Source organism: Pristis pectinata, chromosome X (assembly GCF_009764475.1).
Source record: "Pristis pectinata isolate sPriPec2 chromosome X, sPriPec2.1.pri, whole genome shotgun sequence".
NCBI lineage: Eukaryota > Metazoa > Chordata > Chondrichthyes > Rhinopristiformes > Pristidae > Pristis > Pristis pectinata.
Window position 1 is genome coordinate 5363180 of NC_067450.1, and position 25391 is coordinate 5388570.

A 25391-nucleotide genomic window follows, 5' to 3' on the forward strand; every position below is an offset into this window, starting at 1 on the left:
CTTACCTTGAACACTGAACTTTGAGTGTTATGGCTTTGTTCACTGTAGTTATGAAAATATTGATTTAAAAAAGCTTGGTTTTTCCCCAAATTGATAGATATTCCAGACATACTGGTCAGTATTCTATTCTAAAGCTCTCAATTTCAGGAATTTAGTGCCTTCACTAAATAAAAAAAGTTCAGGAATTATGCAATTTGATTGAAACATCACAAATATCACCATATTACTTAAAAAGGGCAGGAAAAGTCTGGTCAATACAAAATATTGGGAAGTTATTCGAATCCCTCAGAAAAGGGACAGTTCAACTATCAAGCTCAAATTCTGTTACTCTCTCCAGAGATGTTGTCTGATCTAATGAGCATTTCCAGTATAGTTTTTGTTTTTAAAAGAGGACTGGAGAGTGGAAAAACAGTGTAAACCTACAAAGAATAAAGTGAGCAGAAGCGTATTATGAGCTCGTTACATTTCCTCAGAAATTTTGTGCAACCTCCAAAATTAGAGTGTGCACAGATGGAAGCATTCATAGATCCCAGGGATTACATACTAAAACAAATGATTTGGCTACAACTACTGACAATTCTTCACATACAGATTACAGCTAACCATTTTCTCATACAAAGTGAACCAAATCTCTGAAGGGACAAATCCATTCTCATTCATTCTTCCTGTAAAGTTCTCCAGAATTACTACAATTCATTGAATTGTTACAGTACAGGAGGCGGCCATTTGGGTCAATGCCAGTTCAGAAGCAGACCACATTTAAAGATCAATTAATTTGCATTCTGCTCAGGTTAAATATACCACATTATCAAGTTTGAGCTCTTTATGTTAATATTGTAAATTGATATTTGAAACCATCATAGGAATTTTGAAGATCTTTACACATGGGAAAGGGATGTAGAACTGGAATTAGAGCAAACATTTCCCAAAATTTACTGCTCAGTTAAGCTTTAAGTGGTAAAGCACCTGTAGCGAGAGATACATCATGTTTATTCAGCTCCATGCACGCTTCAGTACAAATGCTGTCTGTGTGGAGTTTACACATTCTCCCTGTGACTGTGCGGGTTTGCTACGGATGCTCTGGTTTCCTCCCATGTTGCCAACATGTGCAGGCTGGTGGGTTAATTGGCCACTAAATTGCTTCTAGTATGTCAATGAGTGGTAGAATCTGGGAGAGATCATGAGAATGTGAGGAGAAAGAGGGATTAATGTAGGATAAGTGTAAATGAGTGGTTTATAGTTGGCATGGACAGTGGGCTGAAGGGCCCATTTCTGTGCTATTTCTCTCAATGAAATGGCTAGTATAACAATTTAGTTGATGAAGCATTTTGATCTAAAGAAGTTTTCTATAAGTTCATTGTTTTGTTCATAATGATCAAGAAAACTTGAGATCAAAGTCAAGTGATTATAGTGTTTTAATAAACAGAAGTCCTACAAATCAGCTCCACATAATACCTTGCACAAAAAAAAATCCCTTAATTTGTCAAAACTCAGTGCTGATATGGGTAATGCACTACTCAGACAAGATAATTACAGATTATAGATTACAATAACAGATAATTGTTGGCCATTTAGTAGCTTAACATTTCAAGACCCAATTATATCTTTATATTACACAAGAAAAAAGATCAGATTAAACAAAATTCAAGGCACTGTTTCAAATGGCAATGTGGGTCAACTGATCTCAACACAGATGGCCCCAACTGAGGAACATTTTTACCCACTTTTACCTGAATTTCCCGGGGGGGGGGGGGGGGGGTGTTTGTGTAGGGGGAATAATATAGAAAAGACCAACTTTATCAGAATACAAATACTTCAAATGGTCAGAAAACATTAAAATTAAATCTCAACTCACTCACTACAAATTTCTGTGACTGAAAGTGCACTTCAAACGTCACTTTTGAAGGTGGCGCTAATTACTCCAGTTAAGCACAAAATGTTCAGACCAGTTCTGACCAAATAGCAGCAGTTTCTGACCAAATTTGACAAGGCAATTTTGGCTTAAATTTGTTGGAGTATGCTTATCCCAAAAGAATATTGCACAAGAATATTGCATTAACACAAGGGCCACTTAACAAGTCAATTTAGAATCAGCAAGTCTCTCTGATAACAGCAAAGCCTGGCTGCAGCACGACATTCAGTTGTTACATAACAGACAGATTACACACAACTTGATTAAATCCAGAATATGCCTAAATCAAAGCCTAAGTGATTGCTTCAGAAGTTAGCAGGTAAATTATAAATCGAAGTTGTCAGAAGTTACAAGTACATGGTCATGAATTTAGCATGAATATCCAGCATGTCTGAGCTTACTGAATTAGCTCATTCAAATAAATAACTGAAAAGCTTAGTTACTTAACAATAAAACAAAAACACCTCAGTTGACCTAAATATTATATCTCAAAATAAATTAGCTGTCCCTTACCAAAAAACAAATTCACATTGCTGCACAACCCAGCCCAAAACAGCTTCCTATCTATCAGCAACATTTTCTTGGCATCACATCTGAATTCAATAGAAAGACCAAAAGAAAAACTTCAGCTGGAAAGATAGGAAAGGGATTGAGGCATTGGTTGTTTCTTAAAAGAATCAGATAAAGATCCATTCCATAAAGCATCTTTGGCATCATACCGAACCAAAGTAAATTGAGGAATTGGGTCTCTTAAACCAGCAAAGTTGGCAACGAGTTACAAAGTGTACTTTCTGTATTCATAAACCCAGCTATTCAGCTCAAATAGCCCATTACAAACAATATTCTTGTTTAGACAAGAATTACTGCAGTTCAGGACTCCATTAATACAATCTAAACTTTATACAATCTCAGTTTGCTACAGACCCTAGAAAACAAAAATATTTAAAAGTCCATCACAATAAGGAATATATTTTTAAGACTGCATTCATTCCCACTATGGAAACAAAATCCACATCAAACTAAAAAAAGCTAGGACATAGTGGCAGTCCCATTAGGCACCAAAGTGTACTTTAGTAGGTAGCTCATTAACATAAAACAAGCCGCTGATTTGAAGTGGCATAGTAAAATAGGCAGGTTTCCAACTTATTACTGAATACCTTTCAGCGAATCTTATTTCGCAAAGTTTGAGTGAGGACTTGCACATCAGAAATGACAATACAAAATTTATGTAACGACTCAGTGATCTAGTAAATCAAACCAACTAGTGCAGAACAGTTGTAGTAGACTTTTATGCTGTTACTTCAGCTACAGGTAACCAAATAGTTAGGCCTGGTAACCGCCTTCATTCTTCAGCAACTAGAAGAGTTCCAGGGCCACAAAGCTCACTACATCATATCGCATTTCCTGTTCTGGACATACCCAGCTGGTTTTTCAATTTCTTGGATCATCATTTTGAATATTTGCACTGTGGTCTGAAAAAGAATTCAGTAACATACATAATTTTAATATTTCCTACTCAATGTGTAAATGCTATGCCAGAGATGCCCAACATAGGATGGTAGGCAAGTATTTTCCCCTCTCCCCATAAACACGTGATAGCAGTTACACTTGAGGGAAGACAGTCAGGGTCAGTTTAATAACCTGACAAAAGTACCATTGTTCTGTTGCACTCGATTTAGACAGTAAACTATACCCACAACTGGCAACGTTTTAAGTTGGATTCTGGGACAATTTGAGTCAATTTTGCACCCATCCCAGGATACCAGTTGAATTTCAAGCATAGAGCACAATCACAGCCGAGAGATGGCATTATACATTAATTGGATCAACCCAAGGTTATAACAGTTGTAAAAGAAAAAAGGGGCACTCACACCATTGAGTTTATAATAAACTAAGTTGTGGAAAATTGAAGAGCTCATTTCTGTTAATTCTTTTCAGACCAAAAAGGACAGTAACCAAAATATACAGTCAATATGAAAAAGTACTTCAGTATTGATCATAATTCAGTTAGATTTAGCATTGCTATGGAAAAGGAAAGAGATAAACCAGGAATAAAAAATTCCAAACTGGAGCAAGGTAAATTTTACTGGGCTGAGAAGTGACGCTGCAAGAGGAGGACTGGAATCTGCTATTTGACAGCAGATCAGTCCAAGTAATGGAACACATTCAAGAGGTTCTGGGCAAACATGCTCCCCGAAGGAGGAAAGGAGAAGGGCTGCCAAATCTAGTGCTCTCTGGATGACGAGGTCCATACAGGGTAGGAAAAGGCAAATTTAAAAAAGCTCATGTCAGAGATCAAGAGCTTTATGCACTTAAACTTGTGGAAAGCCTAGAAGAATGGAGAGAGAAAATTAAGAAAGGAAATTAGGAAGAGGGAATGGAGGGAATAAAAGAAAAACACCAGTAGGTAAAAAAAGTCCAAAAGATGTTTTATAAATCACAAAAGATACCCAAGAGTAGAATCCATTACAAAAGGGGACAATGTCAAAATTGTAGTTAGGGATATTGCAAGAAATACTGGGAGGAAGTTTAAAAAAGGGTTTGGCATCTTTGAAAGGTGTTAGATCACTGGGCCTGGATGAAATATATCCCAGGCTGTAGAAAGTGCAGAGACTCTAACCATCATTTTTCCACTCATCCCTAGCTACTGGAATGGTGCCAGAAGATCAAAGGACTACTAACGTTGTACCATTATTTAAAAAGGAAGGAAAGGATAAACCAAGTAATTATGGGCCAAATGTGGCAGGCAAATTATTGAACTCAATTCTGAGGCACAGTATAAACCTTCATTTAGAAGCAGATCAAGGATAGTCATGTCTGACTAACTGAATTGATTTTTTTTCCTGGAAGTATCAGAGGGTTGATGAGGGCAGAGCATTTGACGTAACCTACACAAATTTCTGCAAGGCTTGGATCAGATTCCATAAAGCAGGCTGGTCAAAAAAAGTGACAAATTGGATCCAAAGGGTAAAGGGTGACAGGTGTTTATGATTAAAATGGCTCAGTACATAGTCCCTTATTTTTTGTTGCATCTATTTAGTCTTCAGAGATGACGACGAGAAAGTTTGCAGATGAGACAAAAGATTGGCCATCTGGGTGACAGTGAGGAACAAAGCTTTCAACTTCAGGGAGATACAAATGGTTTGATTTGATGGACGGAAAAATGATAAATGGATCTTAATCCAGATGCATGCAAGGCATGTATTATAAGTGGAAGGATATTGGATGGTGTGGAGGAACAGAGGGACCTTGGACTGCATATCCACAGATCCTTAAAGTCAAATAAAGGGCATACTAGATGCTTTCCTTTAAGCAAGGCACAGAATACAAGAGCAAGAACATTTTGCGAGAAGTGTATAAAACATTTGAGGCCATATCTTGGGCCTCCTACACATTGTGTCTGCATTGTGGGAAAGGTGCAATTTCACTTCAATGTGTGCAGATTTAGGGAGGATGTTGCCAGGACTGGAAGATTTTAGTTATGAGGAAAGAAATATTGGATAGGTTGGATTTGTTTTTAGAAGAGGATACTGAAGGAAAACTTAATTGAGATGTACAAAAAAAATTTGAGGGCCCCAAATAGAGTAAATAGGAAAGACCATTTCCCTTAGCAGAGGAGTCAAAAAGCCAAGGTTGGCCAGCAGGTGAGAGGGGTGGGGGAGGTGGTGAAAGGAGAAAAGAGGAGAAATAGCTTTAAAAGTAATTGACAGAAGGATTAAGGAAGGATGATGAACAAAGATTTGCTCTTTCCTCCCTCCTCCCACCAAATCCAAGAGCTTGGCAGGGGTCTGGAACTCATTGCTTGAAAGGGTGGTACAGACAGAAACCTTCACTGCAGTTGAGAAGTACTTAAAGAGCAACAAGCTACAGGGCTAGGGATCAAGTCCCGAAAAGATGGGATTAGGTTGGGTGTTTTTTTTCTCCCTACTGGCAGGGACAATGGGGTAAATGGCCTCCTCCTCTTCCAGAAAGTTTTGATTTAAATTTTCTATGACATATGGGAAGAACAATCTCAATCTCATGAACATTAGTCTGGAATCCAGATTTCTGAGTACCAGCACAAGGTTTAAACACCCTCACTGATTAAGTATTGTATTGCCTCCTTTAAGAGACAAATATTCAGGCAATTAACTTCTTCCCAATCACTTACATCATTCTGTTTTGCTGAGGATTCCAAGAATGCAGCCCCCCAAGAATCTGCAAGTTTCTTCCCTTCTTCAGTTTGTACAACTCTGTGGAAACAGAGCAAAAATGTCAAAATGACACAATTGAAGGCATGATTTTACAAACATTTATCATTCCTGGATGTTCTACAATAAAAAAAGAAATTGGTAAAGGTCTACTAATTCTTATTCTCTGGATGTTATAGGCAAGGACAACAATTAATATCAAACACTTAAGCCAGTGGTGGGCAAGTTCTCTTCCTCAACCACTATATTCAATGCTGTGGAGGTAATTTATTGCGTGTTTTAAAAAAGTGCTGCAAGGTAGAGTGTTCCAGGATTTTGATCTTTCGTCAATGCAGGAAGAATTACATGTTCAATTCAGGACTGTGTACAGCTTGGAAACTGCTGGTGTACTTGCTGCCCTCATTCTTCAATGATGGACATTACAGGTTTGGGAGATGGCATCATAGAAACTTTGCAAACATTGAATGGGGATGGGAACGTGAACCAATAGACAGTGTATTTGGATTTAATAAAAGGGGCAGCACAGTGGCATAGGTAGTAAAAATGCTACCTCACAGCCCCAGTGACCCAGGTTCAATCCTGACCTTGGATGTTGTTGTCTGTGTGGAGTTTGCATGTTTTCCCTGTGACAGTGTGGGTTTCTTCCAGGTGCTCCATTTTCCTCCCACACCCCAAAGACATGTTGATTGGTAGGTTATTTGACCACCATGAATTGCCCTTGGTGTGTAGATGAAGAATTTTGTGGTGGGGGGGGGGGGTGGATGTGGTGGTGGGAAGGGGAAGGAGAGAAAAAGGGAAAGGAGGGAAGGAAAGCATTAAAAGCAGAATTGGCATAAATGGGTGTTTGATGCCTGTTCCCACGCTCTGGATGACCCTACAGACAGTCAAGCTAACTACTTCACCCTGGGTGGTGGCCAAGTTGCAAGGACTGTACAAGTTGCACTCATCTAGGAAAAATGGAGAGTACTTCACACACCCATTATCACTGGTGAAAATGCTCTGGCAAGTTAAGATGCAAGCTGTTCACCACAGAACACACCATTTTTGATCTGCTCATAGCCACGTGTGGCTGATCCAAAGTAATTCCTTAATGTAGGAGACACTATAATGGTAGCCCTTGGCTCTTCATGCTTACAAAAATCACAATTCCATACTAGGCTTTCATACCAACACAAGCCTTTCCAATTTAATTTTCTTCCTCTACTCAAGTAGATTTTTTTTGTTCCCCATGAAGATCCCAGAATGAGGAAAAGGTGTTTCCCAATGTTCTATTTCCCTAGATATTTCTTCACATATTACTCTCAATTCATTTGAGCCAGATCCAGAAAAGATGGTTTTTGTTGCTAGACTAAAAACATCCCAAATAGAAATCACATCTGGACAGGGTAGGAACTAATTATCTTCCTTGCTGCTTTGTTATTTCTTTACCCTCACCTATGACCAAGTAATTAGTTAAAAAAACAACACCCTTTGATATAGCCCTGCTTTATACATTAAACCTTGCTATTAAAAGAAAACTACCTACCTTTGTTTAGAAAGATCTCTCTTATTTGCAACCAGCACTGTTGGTATTCTAAAGGATTTGGGGGGGGGGGGGGGGTGGTGGGAAAAGGAAGTAAAAAAAAACATCACTTTCAACTGTCAAGTCCCAAAACAGTCACCTCACCTCAGGCATTTTGGCTCTTGTTCACATTTGGACCATGGCTTTAAATTAGGGCTTGGAGTCCATTGGTCCTGAAGGAACCAATAAAGCACTACCAGTGAGCAGGGTGCCAACAAGTGCCATTATTTCACTGAACAACTCCCGAATCATTATGATTCAAGAGGCAGCACTTAGCTGTATTGGTTATGTGGACAAGACATACCTGGGCCTACAATGTTGAAAGTTGCTGTCAGGTTTGATCTGTACTTGGCTAGAGGCATGACTAGTTTTTGTGCACAAGTTCATATTACAGTTAGAAAGTGGTCAGAATGCATGACCTTTGCTGAATCAAGCATGCTCTGCCATTTTTTTTTGTATCACAAGGATTTGAATTGGTAAAGACAGGCCTTATTCTACTTATGGCATGTTCTTCTGGATAAGGGACACATTGGGTTATAATTAACAGATGTGTGGGGGAAGGGTAAATACAATTCTGCTACTGTTTATGGTCCACAGCACTTCAGAACTATCCATTTTGGAGATAATGGTCTAGATTTAAATTTATCCTATTCAGTACAGTGGTAGGGCCACACAGCACAGTGGTGGGCAACACTGATAGGATTTGGCTTTCCCAAGGGCTGTGCAGTTGTCATTCAACAACACAATTGTGGACAATGCACATGCAGCAAGTAAATGGGTCAAGTAGATTTTTTCTGTTTTCTCTCACCATCTGGCAGTTGCTTTTCAGAACTTCATAGATCTATCAGTACTATAGATCCAAGTTTAATGATGAACATGGAAGTTCCCAACCTAGGTTACATTCTGTGTCCTCAACCCACGAGTGATTCTTCCACATTGATGTTCAGCATTGAGGAGTGCCAATTCATCTACTGAGGGCAGGTAGATGGCAACAAGAGGCTTCCTTTTGTGCGCTTGTCTTGATACTACAAGTCTTCGTGTGCTGCAGAATCAAACTCCCAGGGCCACTTTCTCCTTAATGTATACCACTGGGCTGCTACTTACAATTTGTCTGCCCCAGGGATGGCATACCAAAAATCACAATAGGAGGTTTGGAAATTGGTAGGACTCTGGGTATCACCATTGCTCAATTGGTTCAATTGACAGCTTCAAGGATGGCTTTGCATGGGTTGACAGAGCTCAGAGCATATTGCTGTTGTGTTAGATCCTGTGCCAAGGATGGTGCAAGTTGGTTGCAGTGGTGTGTTCCAGCAGAGTGGCCTCTTGGCCATTTTGGCAGGCAGTTGACAATCAAGCATAGTGCTATAGGTCCAGTCACATTTAAACCAGACTATGCAAGCTCAGAGTTCCAAATCAAATGCTGTAGATGCTGGAATTTATTTTTCTTTTAAAAACATTAAGTGCTGGAAATACTCACCAGGTATGCAATATCTGTAGAAAAGAGAAATGGAGTTAACATTGAAGGTCAATTCAACCTGAAACACTAACTGTTTCTCTCCCCACAACTGCTGCCCGACTTGCTAAAAGCAAAAGGTTTACTTCCTGGCCTCAAGTGAATGAGATAGCATTTTAATGCCAATCTGGTAGTTTTCCCCAATCACCATTACTGATGGATGCCTTTTACTCCAGATTTATTCAATGAATCGAACTTAATATTTTCCCAGCTGCCATGGTGGGATTTGAATTCATTCCTACATCATTAGTCCAATCCTCTGGATTACTGGATCAGTAACATAACTTTACAACCATCTGCCACATTTGGATAGAAGCCTCACAGTACCAACTAACATAGAACCTTGTTCAAAAAGGACATGAACATTTCAGTGTATTTGTAACATTGTGATATTTGCACTTTTCTTGCCACACCTTCAATCAGAGACTGCAGTGTGCAGCAGCCAGGCATTTCAACAATACTAGAGGCTATTCTCTGTTGTAATACCCAAATTATATTTAAAACTAAGTAATGGTTCCACATCATTGCCCAGGCTCTTGATGCCAGTAAAGTAACCCTTTTAAAATTTATGAACAACTCAGTCCAAAACAAAAACTACAAAATGTTTTAAGTTATTATTTCAGCACTGATTGTTAATGTATTTTTAAACTGCTGGCAAGATGCACACAGATCAGAAGATAAAACAGAAGAACCACCATCATCACCTTATGCAGGATGCTTAAAAGATGGCATCTTCTGCCTGCAAGCCCAAGGACACCAGGAGTCACTGGAGTGTTGTTATCGTCTCATTTATCTTTGTATATTATAATGCATACTGGAAATGCACTTTTATAATAGCCACTGACAAATCCAAGAATGTTTTTTCTACCTTCAGTTTCCAGGTCTCTGATGGAGTTCAAGACGCCAACCAAACATCCCAAAAAAAAAACAACAGAATGCACTAACACGAGAGCAAGAGCAAGGAAAAAAAGAAATCAAAAACTATAAGTGCTGGGAACACTTCAAAGGTCAGGCAGCATCAGTGGAAAGAGAAAGAGTTAACAAGTCAGGGTCCTTGCACCAGCAATAATAGTCTCAAAGAACAGAGCAAATAGTTCAACCAACATCTCAAGTTGGAGAGTGGAGACCTTGACTTTAGATCACAATGGAAAACCATTAACTACATACTGAAAGTTACACTTCACCACCACCTAACCAACCCATCATCCCTACCCCAAAATCATCTAATGGGAGTGAAGGATTAGATTTGCAGTAGAGTGATAACTGAACATTAGTCTATAATGCTTTCCAATCAAAATCTTCTCACATACTTCCATACACAGAAGGCACAGGCCAATGAACATGAGGAAGTACCTGCATGCATGCCTTCACTACTCACCTGCACATTTGGCAAAAACACGGAGGTTCAAAAGGTGGTGCATAATGTGGAGATGATGGTCGGCTGAGGGTTAAATATATAATGAAGAGAGTTATTACTAACTATTAGAAGGGTCTTCCAGCAGTTGCTTGTGCTACAAGTATGTCAGAAGATTTGTTCAAGTTGTAACTAAAATCGCTACTCTTGCCAAACAGTAGGAAAACACACGAACAGATGAACCGTGGATTGCATCTTCCCCAGTTTTAGTAAACTGCATTTACAGCATACTTCCATTACCACCTTTAAAAAAGGACTGCATACATTTTTCATGTGCTGCTCTATAATAAGATGGTGTGAAGGAACAGACATTCTGCATCCATTCCCTCAAGCTCAGTTCCTCATTTAAGCTATTTACCATGCATCAAAAGTCTTTGTACCAAAATAACTATTTTAGTGCTCGAAAACCTATTGGAGGTGCATTTAGATCCAAAATGAAGATGATTACCAGGAACAGTAGTGGTCACAGTTGTATTTTCTCCTCTCAATCATTTATTTTGAGTCTAAGAAATCTCAAGTCAACATTTAAAAAGACACTCAGAATGTTGTTTTTGATTTCACATGATCATTTGAAGCTGAAGGCACACAATAAAAGGAGTAAACTAGTTTCCACACTACAGTCCAGATTTCTCTTCTGTAATGGTTACACTAAAGTGTGATTTCACAATAAAAGAGCCAAATTATCAGAGTAAGATTCATGCATGCAAGTGAACTGCTTACTTTGAAAGCCTACTAAAGCTGATATTTGCATCAGATTGTTCCTGATCTCTATTAATGCAGATGGAAGTCATCATAACCTGTACAAGTGCAAGCACAGGGTGCACAAGAACGAAAATGCAGCAAGATTTTATGATTACAATACAATCTGTTAAACATCACAACTGAAATACATATGTACAAAAGATCTGAGGATCTATGCAAGTAGTTCATAGAGTGGGACAATTTAAATTATTAACAGTTGGCTCCCCACCCATCTCTCAAGGTATGTATATAATAATAAATTTAAAAAAAAACACATCATACATTCCATGGGCAAGGGCCATCCTCCATCTTGTCTGGTAAACTTGTCAGCTGCTAAAGTAGTCATCAAGCCAGTTCCTGTTCTCATCTAACCTGGTAGGGACATTCTGGATAACCACAAAGAACGTGAACCATTATTTTCCCCTGCAGCAGAGATTAGGAATTTAACCTGGAACTTTCAGACTTATTGGTCAATCACACATCCAGTCTGTCTAGCCCGGTCAGAATTTATTCAATTTCAATTAGGTCTCATTTTTCTAAATTCTACTGGACCTAGTCTTTTCTCACACAACAGTCCCATCATCCCAAGAATCCATCTGGTGAACCTTTGCTGCACTATAGCAAGTTAATCTTTTCTTAGGCAAGGAGACCAAAACTCTATGCAATACTCCAGGCGTGGTCACACCAAGGCCCTGTATAATTGCAGCAAGACATCCTTGCTCTTGTATTCATAGGCACTTGCTACAGCTTTAAATGACTGGTGCATAAAGACACCAAAATCTCTTTTCTACATCAGCACTTTCCAATCCAACACCAAATAATATACTGCCTTTGTTTTTCCCTTCTGAGGTGGGTAACTTCACTTTTACACACATTGTTATGTGTCATGTTTTTGCCCACTAGCTGTCTGAACTCTTAGCATCCTCCTCACAATTCTTCAAAATGTTACATTGTTCCCTCATCCAAATCATTGATATTAACAGAGGAGACCCAAGTACAAATACATGTCCTATCCCACTAGTTACCACCCATTTATTCCTACTCTTCCCCACCCCCCACCAAATCTACCAACCAATTTTCAATCCATGCCATTACCCCCAATGCCATGCATTTTGATATAACACTAACTTTGTGGGAACTTCAGAAAACCTTCAAAATCCAAGTAAACCATATCTACTTATCTATACCAGTTAGATCCTCAAAAAAAAGTTTGTCAAACAAACTTTCCTTCTAGCAATCCACATTGACATTTTCCAAGTGTCCTGTTACTTCATCTTTTGTAATAGCCTTGAGTATTTTCCCTACTACTGATGTAAACTGGTCCACAGGTTTCCTCATTTTCTTTCTCCCTGCTTTTATTTTTTTTAAAAATGTAGTAGGGTTAGATTTGCCATCCTCCAATCAATGGGAGGTATTCCATGATCTATAGAATTCTGGAAAGTGACAACCAACACATCCACTATTTCCATGACTAACTCCTTTCATACTCTGGATGCAAATTAAAAGGCCACAGGGATTTATCAGTTTGAGTGCCATTAATTTCTCTAGCACCATTTTCTTACCAAATGACCTTTAGTTCCTTACCTTCATTAGGTTCTTCCTTCCCTAACATTATGGAAATATAGGTGCTGTCTTTTCAGTGAAGACAACTTAAATATTTGTTTAATTGCTTATTCTTGCTAGGAGAGGGCAAGAGCAGGAGGTTCAAGAGAAAGATTATGCCTCATTACCAAATATCCCTTTTTTGTTTAAATTTAAACAAATTCAACATGAATGGTTTACTTTGACCTCCACTTCAACTTGATTGAAATTCTCATTACTACTCATGTCATCTGTATACTTCCCAGGAGTTGCCAAAGGGAAATCTTGGCAACAGGGTAAGTATACCTTGGGTCAGAAACAAGCTTGCCCAAGACTGGAGGTATCTGACTCAATTAAACAATTACGTAACCATTAATTAATTGGCAAATACAAAGGTCTGGTAAACAAAATAACTCTGAATACCTTTATAAATGACTTGGATGAAGTGAAAGGGTGGGTTGGTAAATTTGCAGATGACACAAGGTTGGTGGTGTAGTAGATAGTGCAGAAGGTTGTTGTAGGTTGCAACAGGATATAGACAGGATGCAGAGTTGGGCAGAAAAGTGGCAGATGGAGTTCAATCCCAAGAAGTGTGAAGTGATACACTTTAGAAGACCTAACTTGAAGGCAGAGTACATAGTTAATGACAGGATTCTTAGCAGTGTGGAGGAACAGAGATCTTGGGGTTCCAGGACATAGATCCATCAAAGTTGCCGAGCAAGTTGAAAGGGTGGTTAGAAAGGCATATGGTGCGTTGGCCTTCATTAGCCGGGGGATTGAGTTCAATTTGTTGCAGCTCCATAAAACCCTGGTTAGACCACATCTGGAATATGGTGTTTAGTTCTGGTCTCTGGAGAGACACAGGACAAGAGGAGACTTGATAGATATATACAAGATTATGAGAGGCATAGACAGGGTGGATAGCCAGCATCTTTTCCCCCAGGGCAGTAACAGCCAATACTAGAGGTCATCTGTTTCAGTTGACATTCCTATTCTATGCATGCATCCACCTTCAGAGTGAATGCAACATCTTTATAACACCTAGCTACTAGATCAGAGCGAATTTAGTGATTGGCATTTTCTTCATGGAGGTGGGGGCAAAAAGGGTATGCAATTGTTGTGATTTGTTTGAAAAGGTTACAGTTCCAATTAGCTCCTGTAACACTTAATGGTGGGAAAGGAAATACCAGTACAACAAAATTTACATCTGTACACCATTTGCATAGAAGGCCTTTGTCATACAAAAATGTTTCTCTTGGATAACTACGAGGTGTCACAGACTGTAGTAACTGATTCTCTAAGGTCAAAAGGAGTTTGGTCAAGTACACATCCCCAAAATAGGAAAATCAGTATCCAATTAAGATAGCTTCAAATCTGTTTTAACAATTTGTTCAGTTTGCAGATACAATTTGTTGAAAAACTTTACAACACACACACACACACAAACGTTTCATACCAAGAAAATAATTTTGATTGAAGTTCTGGTATACTAATTGTTCCAGCATATTAGAGAAACAAAGGACTGCAGATGCTGGAATCTAGATGAAAAACACGATGCTGGAGGAACTCAGCAGGCCAGGCAGCATCCATGGAGAAAAGCAGGTGGTCAACGTTTCACGTCAGGATCCTTCTTCAGGACTGAAGATAGGAAAAGGGGAAGCCCAATGTATAGGAGGGGAAAAAAGCAGAGCAGTGATAGGTGGACAAAAGAGGGGAAGGTGGGGTGGGCACAAGGTGGTGATAGGTAGATACAGGTAAGAGACAGTGATAGGAAGGTGCAGGGGAGGAGGGGACAGCAAATCCACTGGGGGGTGGGTTAAAGCTATGGAGAGAAAAAAAGGAAAAGGGTAGAAAAAGAGACAGGCTAGGAAAGGGAAGACGAGAAGCATGGGGGGGGGGTGAAGAAAGGTTGTGGGAATTACTTAAATTGGGAGAATTCAAATGTTTATGCCGTTAGGCTGCAGTTCCAGCATATTACTATGAAATTTACACACAGAACTAAAAGAGCCCAATCTCAGGCAACTATTGTGTATGCTGTGTACCACTGAAGGTCTTGAACCAGAAAAATGCAAGTAGACTTGCATCCAAATTTTAAACAGAACATCTTGGTCTCCTTCCTGCTGTACCTTTGGATAAGCCCAATAACTCAACCCTCTATCTCCTCCTTAAAAAATCCTTCACTAACTACACCTCTTCAGTCATACCTTCTGTTGTCTCTTGAAGACAACCCCTACTCATTTCCTTGAGTGAAACTTCTTGAAATGAAGCACTATGTTACTATATTCTAGTTGTTCTTATCCTGTCCCCATGATGTGATTTTGACCGTTACAACTGGATGATCTATAGTGGGATAAAAAAAAGGAGATACACAATGGTAGCCATGGGGGGAGGGGGGTGGGGGTGCGGAGTTTCAGAAGTACACAGAGGACTGCAAATACCAGCTGCTTAAAATCACACAACCTCTTACAATTGGGTTTATGCAGTCAATATGAAGATCTTACAGTAGCATAGTAGGCAGGCACTGTAGTGTAGCGGTTAGCGTGACACTATTACAGCGCCAGCGACCCGGGTTCAAATCTGGCCGCTGTCTGTAAGGAGTTTGTACATTCTCCCAGTGTCTGTGTGGGTTTCCTCCAGGTGCTCCGGTTTCCTCCCACATTCCAAAAGACATACAGGTTAGGAAGTTGCAGGCATGCTATGTTGGCACCAGAAGCATGGCGACACTTGCGGGCTACCCCCCAAATCACTACGCAAAAAGATGTATTTCACTGTGTTTCAATGTACATGTGACTAATAAAGAAAATCTTATGCAAAAGATCTTAAACTGCACAAAGTAGCACTGTTTTTCAAATACAAGCTACTGTTACCAGTTTCCTCACGTTGGTGATTATTGAAATAAGATCAACTTTATGACCAACAATTAAGATGTTGCAGTTGTTGGAAATCTTAAAAAGTAAACAGAAAAACCTGCAAATACTCAAGTCAGGTAGTAACCACACATGGTCAACTACCCAAAACCGTAACTCACTATCTTCACATTAAGTTCCTAATTTTAAAATAAAAAAAATTAGGAAATCCTCCAACTTGGCCAGAACCTTATCAACTCTTTTCCCCATGGAAGTGGGGAAAAATTGAAACCTTAATTCACAGCAAGTTGATAAATTGGATCTAAAATTGGCTTGGTCATAGAAGATTGAGGGCAGTGATAGAAGGGCATTTTTTTTTGACTGGAGATCTGTGACTAGTAGCATTCTGCCAGAATCAGTGTGCGACCTTTGTTGTTTGTAGCATATACATTACCAATTTGGATGAAAATGTAGGTGGTCTGATCAGCAAGTTTGTAAATAAAAAGAGGGAAGTTGTGGAGAGCAAGGAAGGTTGTCAAAGGATTCGGCAGGATATTGATCAGTTGGAAATTTGGGTGGAGAAATGGCAAATAAAGTTTAATCTGGACAAGTGCGAGGGGATGCATTTTGGGAGGTCAAATGCAAGAGGAAAGTATACAGCAAGTGGAAGAACTCCAAGGAGCTTTGATGTACAGAGATCTTGGGGTGCAAGACCATAGCTCCCTGAAAGGTGACAACACAAGTGGATAAGGTGGTAAAGGTAGCATACGGCATGCTTGCCTTCAAAGGGATGAGGTAAAAAGGTAGGTGTTACAACTCATGCAGTTGCACAACAAAGTACTGTTTAAAAAAAAAGGTGGTTGGTGAAGATGGAAGGGTGGACTAGGGCGTCACGAGTTTCAGATATCAAAGGTTCTGACCTGCAATGTCACAGTTTGTCCCTTTTGTTCTCTCTAACTACTGTCATTAATTTGTCAAAATAGATGGCTCTAAACAGTGTGATCATCTCAGCAACCCTGCCTTGCCCCAGAGGCATTTCCTTTATCCTATCCATCCCTCCCTTACCTTCTCTGCAATTTAGAGATAATTTGCTTAGTCTTTCCCAGTTCTGATGAAGGGTTTTCAGCCTGAAACATTAACTGCTTCTCCTTCCACTGCTGCCTGACCCAAGAGTGTCCAGCAACTTTTTTTTAAATTACAGTTTAAGGTAAACTTGGCTCAAACAATGGTATTTTTGGTAAACTGTAGCTATAACTTTGTTTCCATGCCCCCCCCCCCCCCAACCCCAGCTTTCTCCCCCACCATTTACTGAGTGTTATTCTAGTATATTCTTGTGAAGAACATACAAAACTTTAAATCTTTGTATTAGATTTATTAGGGGAGAGCTCAAGCCTCTAGGCGCAAGACATTTGCAAGAAAGGAAAATGAGTACAACTCAAAATTTGCAACCACATCCATTGCACAGAGAGTGGAATCGGCATCGATCACTAGTAGCAACAGATCAAGTGTCCATTGCAACATACATTTGGCAGTGTCAAGATTAAGCAGAACTATTCAAATCAGTGAGGAGAATAAACAATATTCTCCCCCACCCCAAAAGAATATTAACTAATACTTACTGGATTTTCCCCACCATGTCCAGGAGTTTACTGCGAATTGTCTTAATCATTTCAAAACTGCAGAAACACCAAGAGGGCAGACATCAACAATACAAGATTATAAAGTCAAAAGGAACAGTTACTCTCATCTACAAGGTAGTGCAAAAAAAACTTCTGTCCTTTCTCACCTCCAATAGAGAAGACAAGCAACCCTCTTGACTGAAAACAAAAGCATTGTTATTCAATATCCTCCACTGCAAGTTAACAATTGGTTTGGCTACCAACCTGCATCAAAATTTATCAATGGCAGACCAGACCACGGAAAGACATTTTGGTGATGGTGAAGAGATGCAGTGATTCAACTCTTCCACTTGTGGTTCCACCCCAAGCCATAAAGTCTCCCATCAATTTCAAAGAAAGCAGCCCAATGCATTGGAGAGCTGAATTAATGAAACGTCATAAGCGCATGTCCATTTACTTTAAAGACAAGGCTCCAAAGTAGGCTAGCTAACCTTACATTAGAAAAGCAGTATCTTGCACCCAAATAGCCATGCACACTAAAATCAGAACTCAATCAAAAGAAAATCTTTGCTTTTGGATACATGTACCCAAGATTATTTGCTCTCAGCTCTCACCAAACATAGAAATGTATATAATAGGGCAAAGAAACAGGCCCTTCAGCCCCCACAATGTCATGCCAACTACAATGCCAATCCAAACTAATCCCAACTGCCTGAACATGGTCTATGTCCCTCCATTCCCTGCCTGATCATGTGTGGTCTAAATATCTCTTAAATGTTGCTATTGTATTCACTTCTATCACAGCATATTCCAGGTACCTACCACTCTTAAAAAGAAACTTGCCTCATAAATGCGCTTTAAACTTTCCCCTTCTCACCTAAAAGCTATGCCCTCTAGTATTTGACATTTCCATCCTGACGACTATCTACCCTATCTCTACCTCTCATAACTTTTATAGATTTTTATCTGGTCACCCCTCTGCCTCCAACACTCCAGAGAAAACAATCCAACTTTGTCCACTCTCTCCTTATAGCCAATACTTTCTAATCCAGGCAACATCCTGGTGAACCTCTTCTACACCCTCTCCAAAGCCGCCACACCCTTTTATGTGGCAATCAGAACTGCACACAATGTGGCCTAGTTGAAGATTCATACAACTGCAACATGACTGAGTTTTATACTCAACACCCTGACTGACCAATGAAGGGAGGTATGCTGCACATGGAACATTACAGCACAGGAACAGGCCCTTCAGCCCATGATGTTGCGCTGAGCTAATTAAATTAATCAAAAGCCTACTAAACTAATCCCTTCTGCCTACACGTCCATATCCCTACATTCTCTGCATATTCATGCGCCTATCTAAGAGCCTCTTAAATTGTATTTGCCTCCACTACCACCCCTGGCAGCGCATTCCAAGAACCCACCATTCTCTATGTAAAAAAAAACTTGCCCGCATATCTCCTTTGAGCTTAACACCTCTCACCTTAAATGTATGCCCTCTATTACACATTTCAACCTTGGAAGAGAGATACTCTTCCTTACCACTAGCTGCTCGTGTTGCCACTTTCAGGGAGTTGTGGATTTGCACCCGAAGATCCCGCTGTACATCAATACTCCCAAGGATCCCACCATAAAGATCAACCTTTATGCAATTTCAGCTTATAGTTGCTGCTGGTCACATTTGATATTAAAGTTACTCATATCTAGTTCTGAATCAGTTAACATTGATTACTCACCTCTTCATTGATGTTACAGAGTAAACCAAAATATATCCATGAATGTTCACTGTGTGGGAAAGACTGAAAATTGAATACTCGTCCTAAAAGTGGAACAGAAAAAAATGCAAGAAAGTGAAATACAAGTTATGAGAAGTAGAAAAGTGTGGTTAATATCATATTCAGCAGCACAAAAATCAGATACTAAAACAAATTGACAAGTCAGTTTTTGCTGGATAGCAAATTTGTTTTATTTTTAAAAACAACATCCACAGTAAATCACATTGCATTTGCCACCCATCAGACTGTAAACTTCCCTTCTACAAGATGATACACCCAAAAGTCCTTACCTGCCCAGCAGTATCCACCAGCTGCAGGTAGAAATCTTGTCCATCGAAGTTTATGGTTTTATTAAATGCTGAAAAAAAATTTTAAAGAAATCACATGAATAGAATGTCTGCCAATGTAGGTTTAGTACTGCAGGTGATAGCTGCACTATCCAATCAATAATCCAACAAACAAGGTGCAGTATTTCAGCTCTGATTCAGTCTCAATAATTCTACAAGGTGGTGTACTTCATCTGCATATTCCACCCCCTCCCCCCCCAAAAAGAAAACACTCCTACAGACAAGGTCCAGTATTTAAGCTACATATTGTTCCATCAATGGCCCTACAAGCAAGTAACTACATTGATTCAAAAATCTCAATAATCCTACAATGTGTAGTATTTCAGCTCAGCTGACTCAAGAATCAATCAAATGCACGCAAACAAAAACAGAAGCAGCTCTGTTTCTAGGGAAACCAGCAGATATCAACTTACAGTGAAAGCAGCTTAGAAGTACACATTTATCTGATCAATTTGAAAATTGTAAAAGACAGCCAGGATGTCAGTCTTATATAAGATGGCATCCTTTGCCATGTCCACAATTGTTTACCAGAGTAAATTAGAAACCCATATTTTGTAGGCAATGATCCCAAGTGATCAGCTGTACTTCAGTGGTAGCACTCACTTAAATCAAAGGCAGTCTTACTCCAGGAGTCAAGCACAAACTAGGGTGAATGTCCATTGCAATACCAAGAGTGCTGCACTGTCAGATGTCATCTTTTGGAAGAAAAATTAAAATCACAGATCATGTGCTTCTTATATAAATATGAAAGACTACAGAACTAAAATAAGGAATTTTGCGATTACACTGCTGCTAATGTTTATTCCTTAGATCACAATGCAAAACAAATCACCTTGTCATTATCAATTTGCTGTACACAAAATGGGTGCCAGCAACAAGTCCAACAACAGTGACTCAATTTCAGAAGGACTTCATTGCCTTTGAACACCTTTGGGACATCCCACTTATGAGAGGCACTGTAGGCAAGTTATTTTCAATCATACACACAGCGAGTCTGGTCAAATACTTCATTGGTTCTGCACCCTCTTGCTCAGTTTATAATAAAAAGTGTACTTTGAAAAAAAGTCACAGTAATTCCCATAAATATCCCAGCAATCACAAAGACCACAAAGTTGATAACTAGATCACAAGGAATACATGAGGTATAGTTAGCAAGTTTGCAGATGACACCAAAATAGGTGGTGTTGCAGAGAGTGAGGAGGAGCATCAAGAGTTGTAGCAGGATCTTAATCAGCTGGGTATGTGGGCTGGGGAATGGCAAACGGAATTTAATTCAGATAAGTATGAAGTGTTACATTTTGAAAGGACAAATCAAGGTAGGACTTTTACATTGAATGGAAGGGCCTTGGGTACTGTTGTAGAACAGAGGGACCTTGGAGTACAGGTGCATAGTTCCCTTAAAGTAGAGTCACAGGTAGATGGCAGTGAAGGTGGCTTTTGGCATGCTGGCCTTCATCAGTCAGGGCACTGAATATAGAAGCTGAGAGGTACCACTGTATAAGACATTGGTGAGGCCACACTTGGAGTACTGTGTTCAGTTTTGGTCACCCTGTTATAGGAAGGATGCGACTAAACTGGAAAGTGTGCAAAAAAGATTGATAAGGATGTTGCCACGACTCAAGGGACTGAGTTATGGGGAGAGGTTAGACAGGCTGGGCCTTTACTCCTTGGGACATAGGAGACCAATGGGTGATCTCTTCAAGGTAAACAAAATCATGAGGGGCATAACTAGGTGAGTGGTCTTTTTTCCAGGGTTGGGAAATTGAGGACATAGTTTTAAGGTTAGAGGTGAAAGGTTTAATAAGAACCTGAGGGGCACACAGCAGGTGTTCGATATATGGAACCAGCTGCCAGAGGAAGTGGTTGAGGAGGTACATTAGATATATTTAAGGATATGGACAGGTATATGGATGACAAGAGTTTAGAGGGATATGGGCCAAGTGCTGGGAAATGGGATTAGCTTGAAAATACATCTTGGTCAGCATGGACATGCATGGGCCAAAAGAGCCTTTTTTCTGTGCTGTACAACTCCATGACTATCAGTTCCCTTAGAGGAGGAAAAAAAAACAAACCCTCAACTGTTATCTATTAACCCATATGAATTAAACAGGTGCCCAGCACATCAGGATCTTAAGGAGTGAAGAATGTTTAAAGAAATCTGCTGATACACTCCCAATCACAGGATCGACTCTAAATTTGCTCAGTTGTGACACCACGGATGATAATTACATCTCAAAGACCATACTCACTATTCTCAATTGTAGGGTCATAGCAATCAACGAAGTGTCCATCCACAAACTGGACCGCCAGTGATGACTTTCCTACAAAAGTGAATTCAAAGCAAGAACAATGACAAAGTTTTTTAATATTGCTTTTTCAGCAACCATCAAGCACAAACTGTACTTGCATCACTTACCTTAAAAAGTAAAATTATTTCTGCTAAAATATTGAAGTCATTATCACTAAAGCACTTTAAACATTTTCTGTTTCACTTTGGGTTTCTAGCAACTGCCCTGCTCTGTGTTTCACAGTTCCAGCACTTCACCCCACCCACCCCCCCCCCACCCCACATCCTCATTCATCCCCTTCTCTTTACATCTCCTCAAGACAGATCTGAAATTAATAAGCCTTCACCACCCTCTATTTGCATCACTCTCTTGGTTTCTATCCCATCACAACATCTCTCCACTCTTCCTGCAACTTAAAACATGCCAGTTTTCTGACTTTTCCCTGGTGCTGACGAAAGATTGACCCAAAACATTAACTTTGCGTCTACCTAAACAGGTGCTATCTGACCCATGGATTTCCAACATTTTCTGCTGTTAATCTACCCAAATTACAGGATGAACTCAAAAATTTGCAGCCCAGTTGCAGAAAAGTAATATTTACATTCTATATATTATGGCAACTTGCAAAAGTCAGCAGAAAGCAAAGCAAGAAACCCGAGGAGTGTTTAAGAGCTAACAGAAAAGGATTGAGACCTAGCTCTATATTTAAAGTGAGAGTTGAGCAAAACTAATTATTTATACGTAGCATTTCTCATCTTGACCAAGCCAGAATAGCCAAAGACTATAGGGGCAGAATGCTGGTGACCTCCCAGAATCAGTAGATGGGATTCAGTGAAGAACATCATATCTAGAGGACAAAGCACCACACAAAAAAAAAATTCAAATACAAATACAAGAGATCCCAGAACCATTCAGAACCCCCTGCACAGAAGGATTGTGTTCATTGTCACCCAAACTATCATACCAGTGGTGTAGTATTCAAGAAACAGAAACAAATTCAGAACTTACTTGGTCATCAGATTTAAAAAACCATGTTAGCTATCGCATTACCCAAAAGGATTTTATATCTAGAATGCACAGAACATTGGGGTTAATATGAACTCCCAATCCAAGAAATGATAATCTGTCTTTGTAAATTAACAAATAGGTTATCAGGAGCATATCAATATTCACAGAAAGCACCCCTCAACTGAAAAGATTGATAACCACTAAACAAAACAATGGCTCTAATTTTGTTCTCTCACTTTAAACAATTTTTTTTTTTAAAAACACACGAAGAAATTCCCATGTGACCACCAAACCATGACTTTTTTTTAAATGGCATACTTGTGGTAAAAAAACTTAGTTCCAGCTGTAACTAAGTTGGTAGCATTCTCACCTTTGGGAAGGTTGTGGATTCGTCACCATATCCAGAAGGGAGGCAAATCATCTATACCAACACTCCAGTGCAGTACTGAGGAAGTGATATTAAATCAAGGTTTTGCCTTCCTGCACCACTGACTTACATAAGAATTTGAGATCATTCTTGGAAGAGGAGCAGGGTGTTCTCCCAGCATTCTGACCAAAAGTAATAAACTAATATCATTGCTGTGGGCTCTTGCTCTCCACAAAAGTGACTGTCGTAGTTGCTTGTACACTAATAACCATTCTATTCAAATGTAACACATGAACTATGAGTCTTTTCTTACATAAGATAATACAAGGCTTTCCAGAAAAGGAAAGCAAATAGGCTTCTGCTAGTGTTCTAAAGTTTTAAAAAGTTCAATATTTTTTTTGAAACATGTACCTCTTCTTCCCCAACCAAACCCTTAAAAACAAACCCCAAAAGAACACTTTTACATTCAAATCACCAGAGAAACTTCAGCTTTCTGTTGACAAGCTTTATTTGGCTAAATATCAGCTTCTAGTTCATTGCTAATACAATCCCTTTAAAAGTTACTTTGGCAAGAAATAAGCAATGGGAACCAGCAGTTACCAAACAAACAGGGTACCAGTTAAACCTATCATCAGGTCACATTGTAGCTGAGAAACAAACAAACAAGGCCATGTTTTCAAACAACTCACTATCATTTTAAAAATACAGCGAGATAGGAATTTGCTTCCCACTCTCCCCCAACCCCGCAAAACAAAAAGGGCAGGGGAAGTTTTGCTTTAAATTCTATCTTTAAAAAAAACCTCTACTAATTGGGGCTGGATATACAATGAAGCAACGGCCAGAGGGGTGGGGCGGGGGTGATGGAGGAAGGGGAGTCATTTAACAAGATGATCTGCACTTATGTAATACATTTCATTCCCCTTTCATGACATCCCAAAACGTTTCACTTCTCATATGGAGATTTTGAAGTGTTTTAACATGTCCTAATAAAACAAAATGAAGGACATTTATTTTCTTCCCCTACTAAAACAAATTCACCGTCTTCTCTTCCCCTCCCTTGAGGGAGAGAGAGCGAGATATGAAAATGAACACATGGGAAATGTTTGAATATTAGAGCAGAGAACTGCGCTTATAATCATCCCTACGTGAAGATTTACAACATTTCACGTCAATTATTTTAAAGAACAGGAATAACGTCGGGGGGAAAACCAGCAAAGGGGAGTGAGGGGAGACTCAAACGTGTGGCGTTGCCCAGGGAGACAAACACACAAAAAAAAAGTAAAGCCACTCACCGACTGATCTATATCCCAAAACTGCAATTTTCCGAAACTTTAACGGAGCCATCTACAGAAGTGCCTGCCGGAGGACAAGTCTATTATCTTCAAATAAATTTGAACAACCCGGGCTTGCACCAACCACGTGACCACGGTGCTTTGAAACGCGTGTTTATAACCGGGAGAGCGCGAACCAAGTGAGATGATCTTACTGCGGACCCCTTTTTCTACACGGCGCTATGAAACCCTTATTCGCTCACGAGGGCGTCATTTTTATTAATATATTATTTTTTCCCCTCTCCCCATACACAACAAACCCTTCACATCATTTACGGCAAAGTGATTGAGGCGGAGCATGACGTAAGAACTACCTGTCCGTCGCTCAACATCAAGTCCCGCCTCCCTCTTGCGCGCCACCTCCTGGGCAGATCAGAGCGAGCCGGCAGCGCGTGGTGCCTTGGTAACCGTCCGCTTCGAAACCGCGCACCTGCCGGGAGGTGTGGCAGGTGTGACGTTGGAGATAATGGACCATATGGAAGGCTCTAACTCGACCCCCCCCCCCCCCCATCTTCGCATCCCATTGAGCCAAGAGCGGTTCAGCGTGTTCACCCCGAGACTTAAGACTGTTGTGAGAACGGGGCCGTCCGGCACATATTGATCGACCCACTGCTCTTGGACATTTGGAGGTGGGATGATGTGGATGTGAATGATGAGATTGTCAAGGCCATACTGTGAGTGTTGATGCAAAAACAGGATGTTGGAAATACTCCAGTAAATCAAAATTTAAAAAGAAACTGTAGATGCTGGAAATGTGAAGTAAAAGCGGAAAATGCTGCAAATACCCAGCAGGTCAGACAGCATCTGTGGAGAGAGAAACAGAGTTAATGGTTCAGGTCCGGCACTTGCTGGTTTTATTTCAGATTTTCAGCATCTGCAGTTCTTTTTGATTTTT

At 39.8% G+C, this 25391-nt stretch overlaps 1 protein-coding gene across 3 annotated transcripts; it reads right to left on the bottom strand.

The window, feature by feature from the left end:
- Positions 1-1398: 1398 nt before the first annotated feature.
- LOC127567017 (GTP-binding protein Rheb-like) lies at positions 1399-24752 on the bottom strand. Of its 3 annotated transcripts, XM_052009634.1 has the most exons (10): positions 24652-24752; positions 24458-24521; positions 21752-21823; positions 19446-19513; positions 19117-19199; positions 17378-17434; positions 10555-10617; positions 7628-7675; positions 6063-6144; positions 1399-3384 (listed from the first exon to the last, which is right to left on the bottom strand). In XM_052009634.1, exons 2-10 carry the CDS (start codon positions 24507-24509, stop codon positions 3298-3300), a joined length of 612 nt encoding a protein of 203 aa, XP_051865594.1. In that variant the 5' UTR covers positions 24510-24521; positions 24652-24752; the 3' UTR covers positions 1399-3297. The 3 variants fall into 3 exon arrangements, with proteins under 3 accessions (XP_051865594.1, XP_051865595.1, XP_051865596.1); XM_052009635.1 differs by lacking the exons at positions 7628-7675; positions 24652-24752 and having other exon boundaries at positions 24458-24640; XM_052009636.1 differs by lacking the exons at positions 10555-10617; positions 24652-24752 and having other exon boundaries at positions 1448-3384; positions 24458-24578.
- Between the last annotated feature and the right edge of the window lie 639 nt (positions 24753-25391).

What these genes read in the sequence shown, in the direction of transcription:
- LOC127567017 (XM_052009634.1), bottom strand. Translation starts at nt 24,509, where the DNA reads ATGGCTCCGTTAAAGTTTCGGAAAATTGCAGTTTTGGGATATAGATCA. An exon ending in GACATGGTGGGGAAAATCCA is followed by an intron (nt 10,618 to 17,377) that starts GTAAGTATTAGT and finishes TTTAACCCTCAG; the next exon opens with CCGACCATCATCTCCACATT. An exon ending in AGAGATCTTTCTAAACAAAG is followed by an intron (nt 6,145 to 7,627) that starts GTAGGTAGTTTT and finishes CTGTTTCCACAG; the next exon opens with AGTTGTACAAACTGAAGAAG.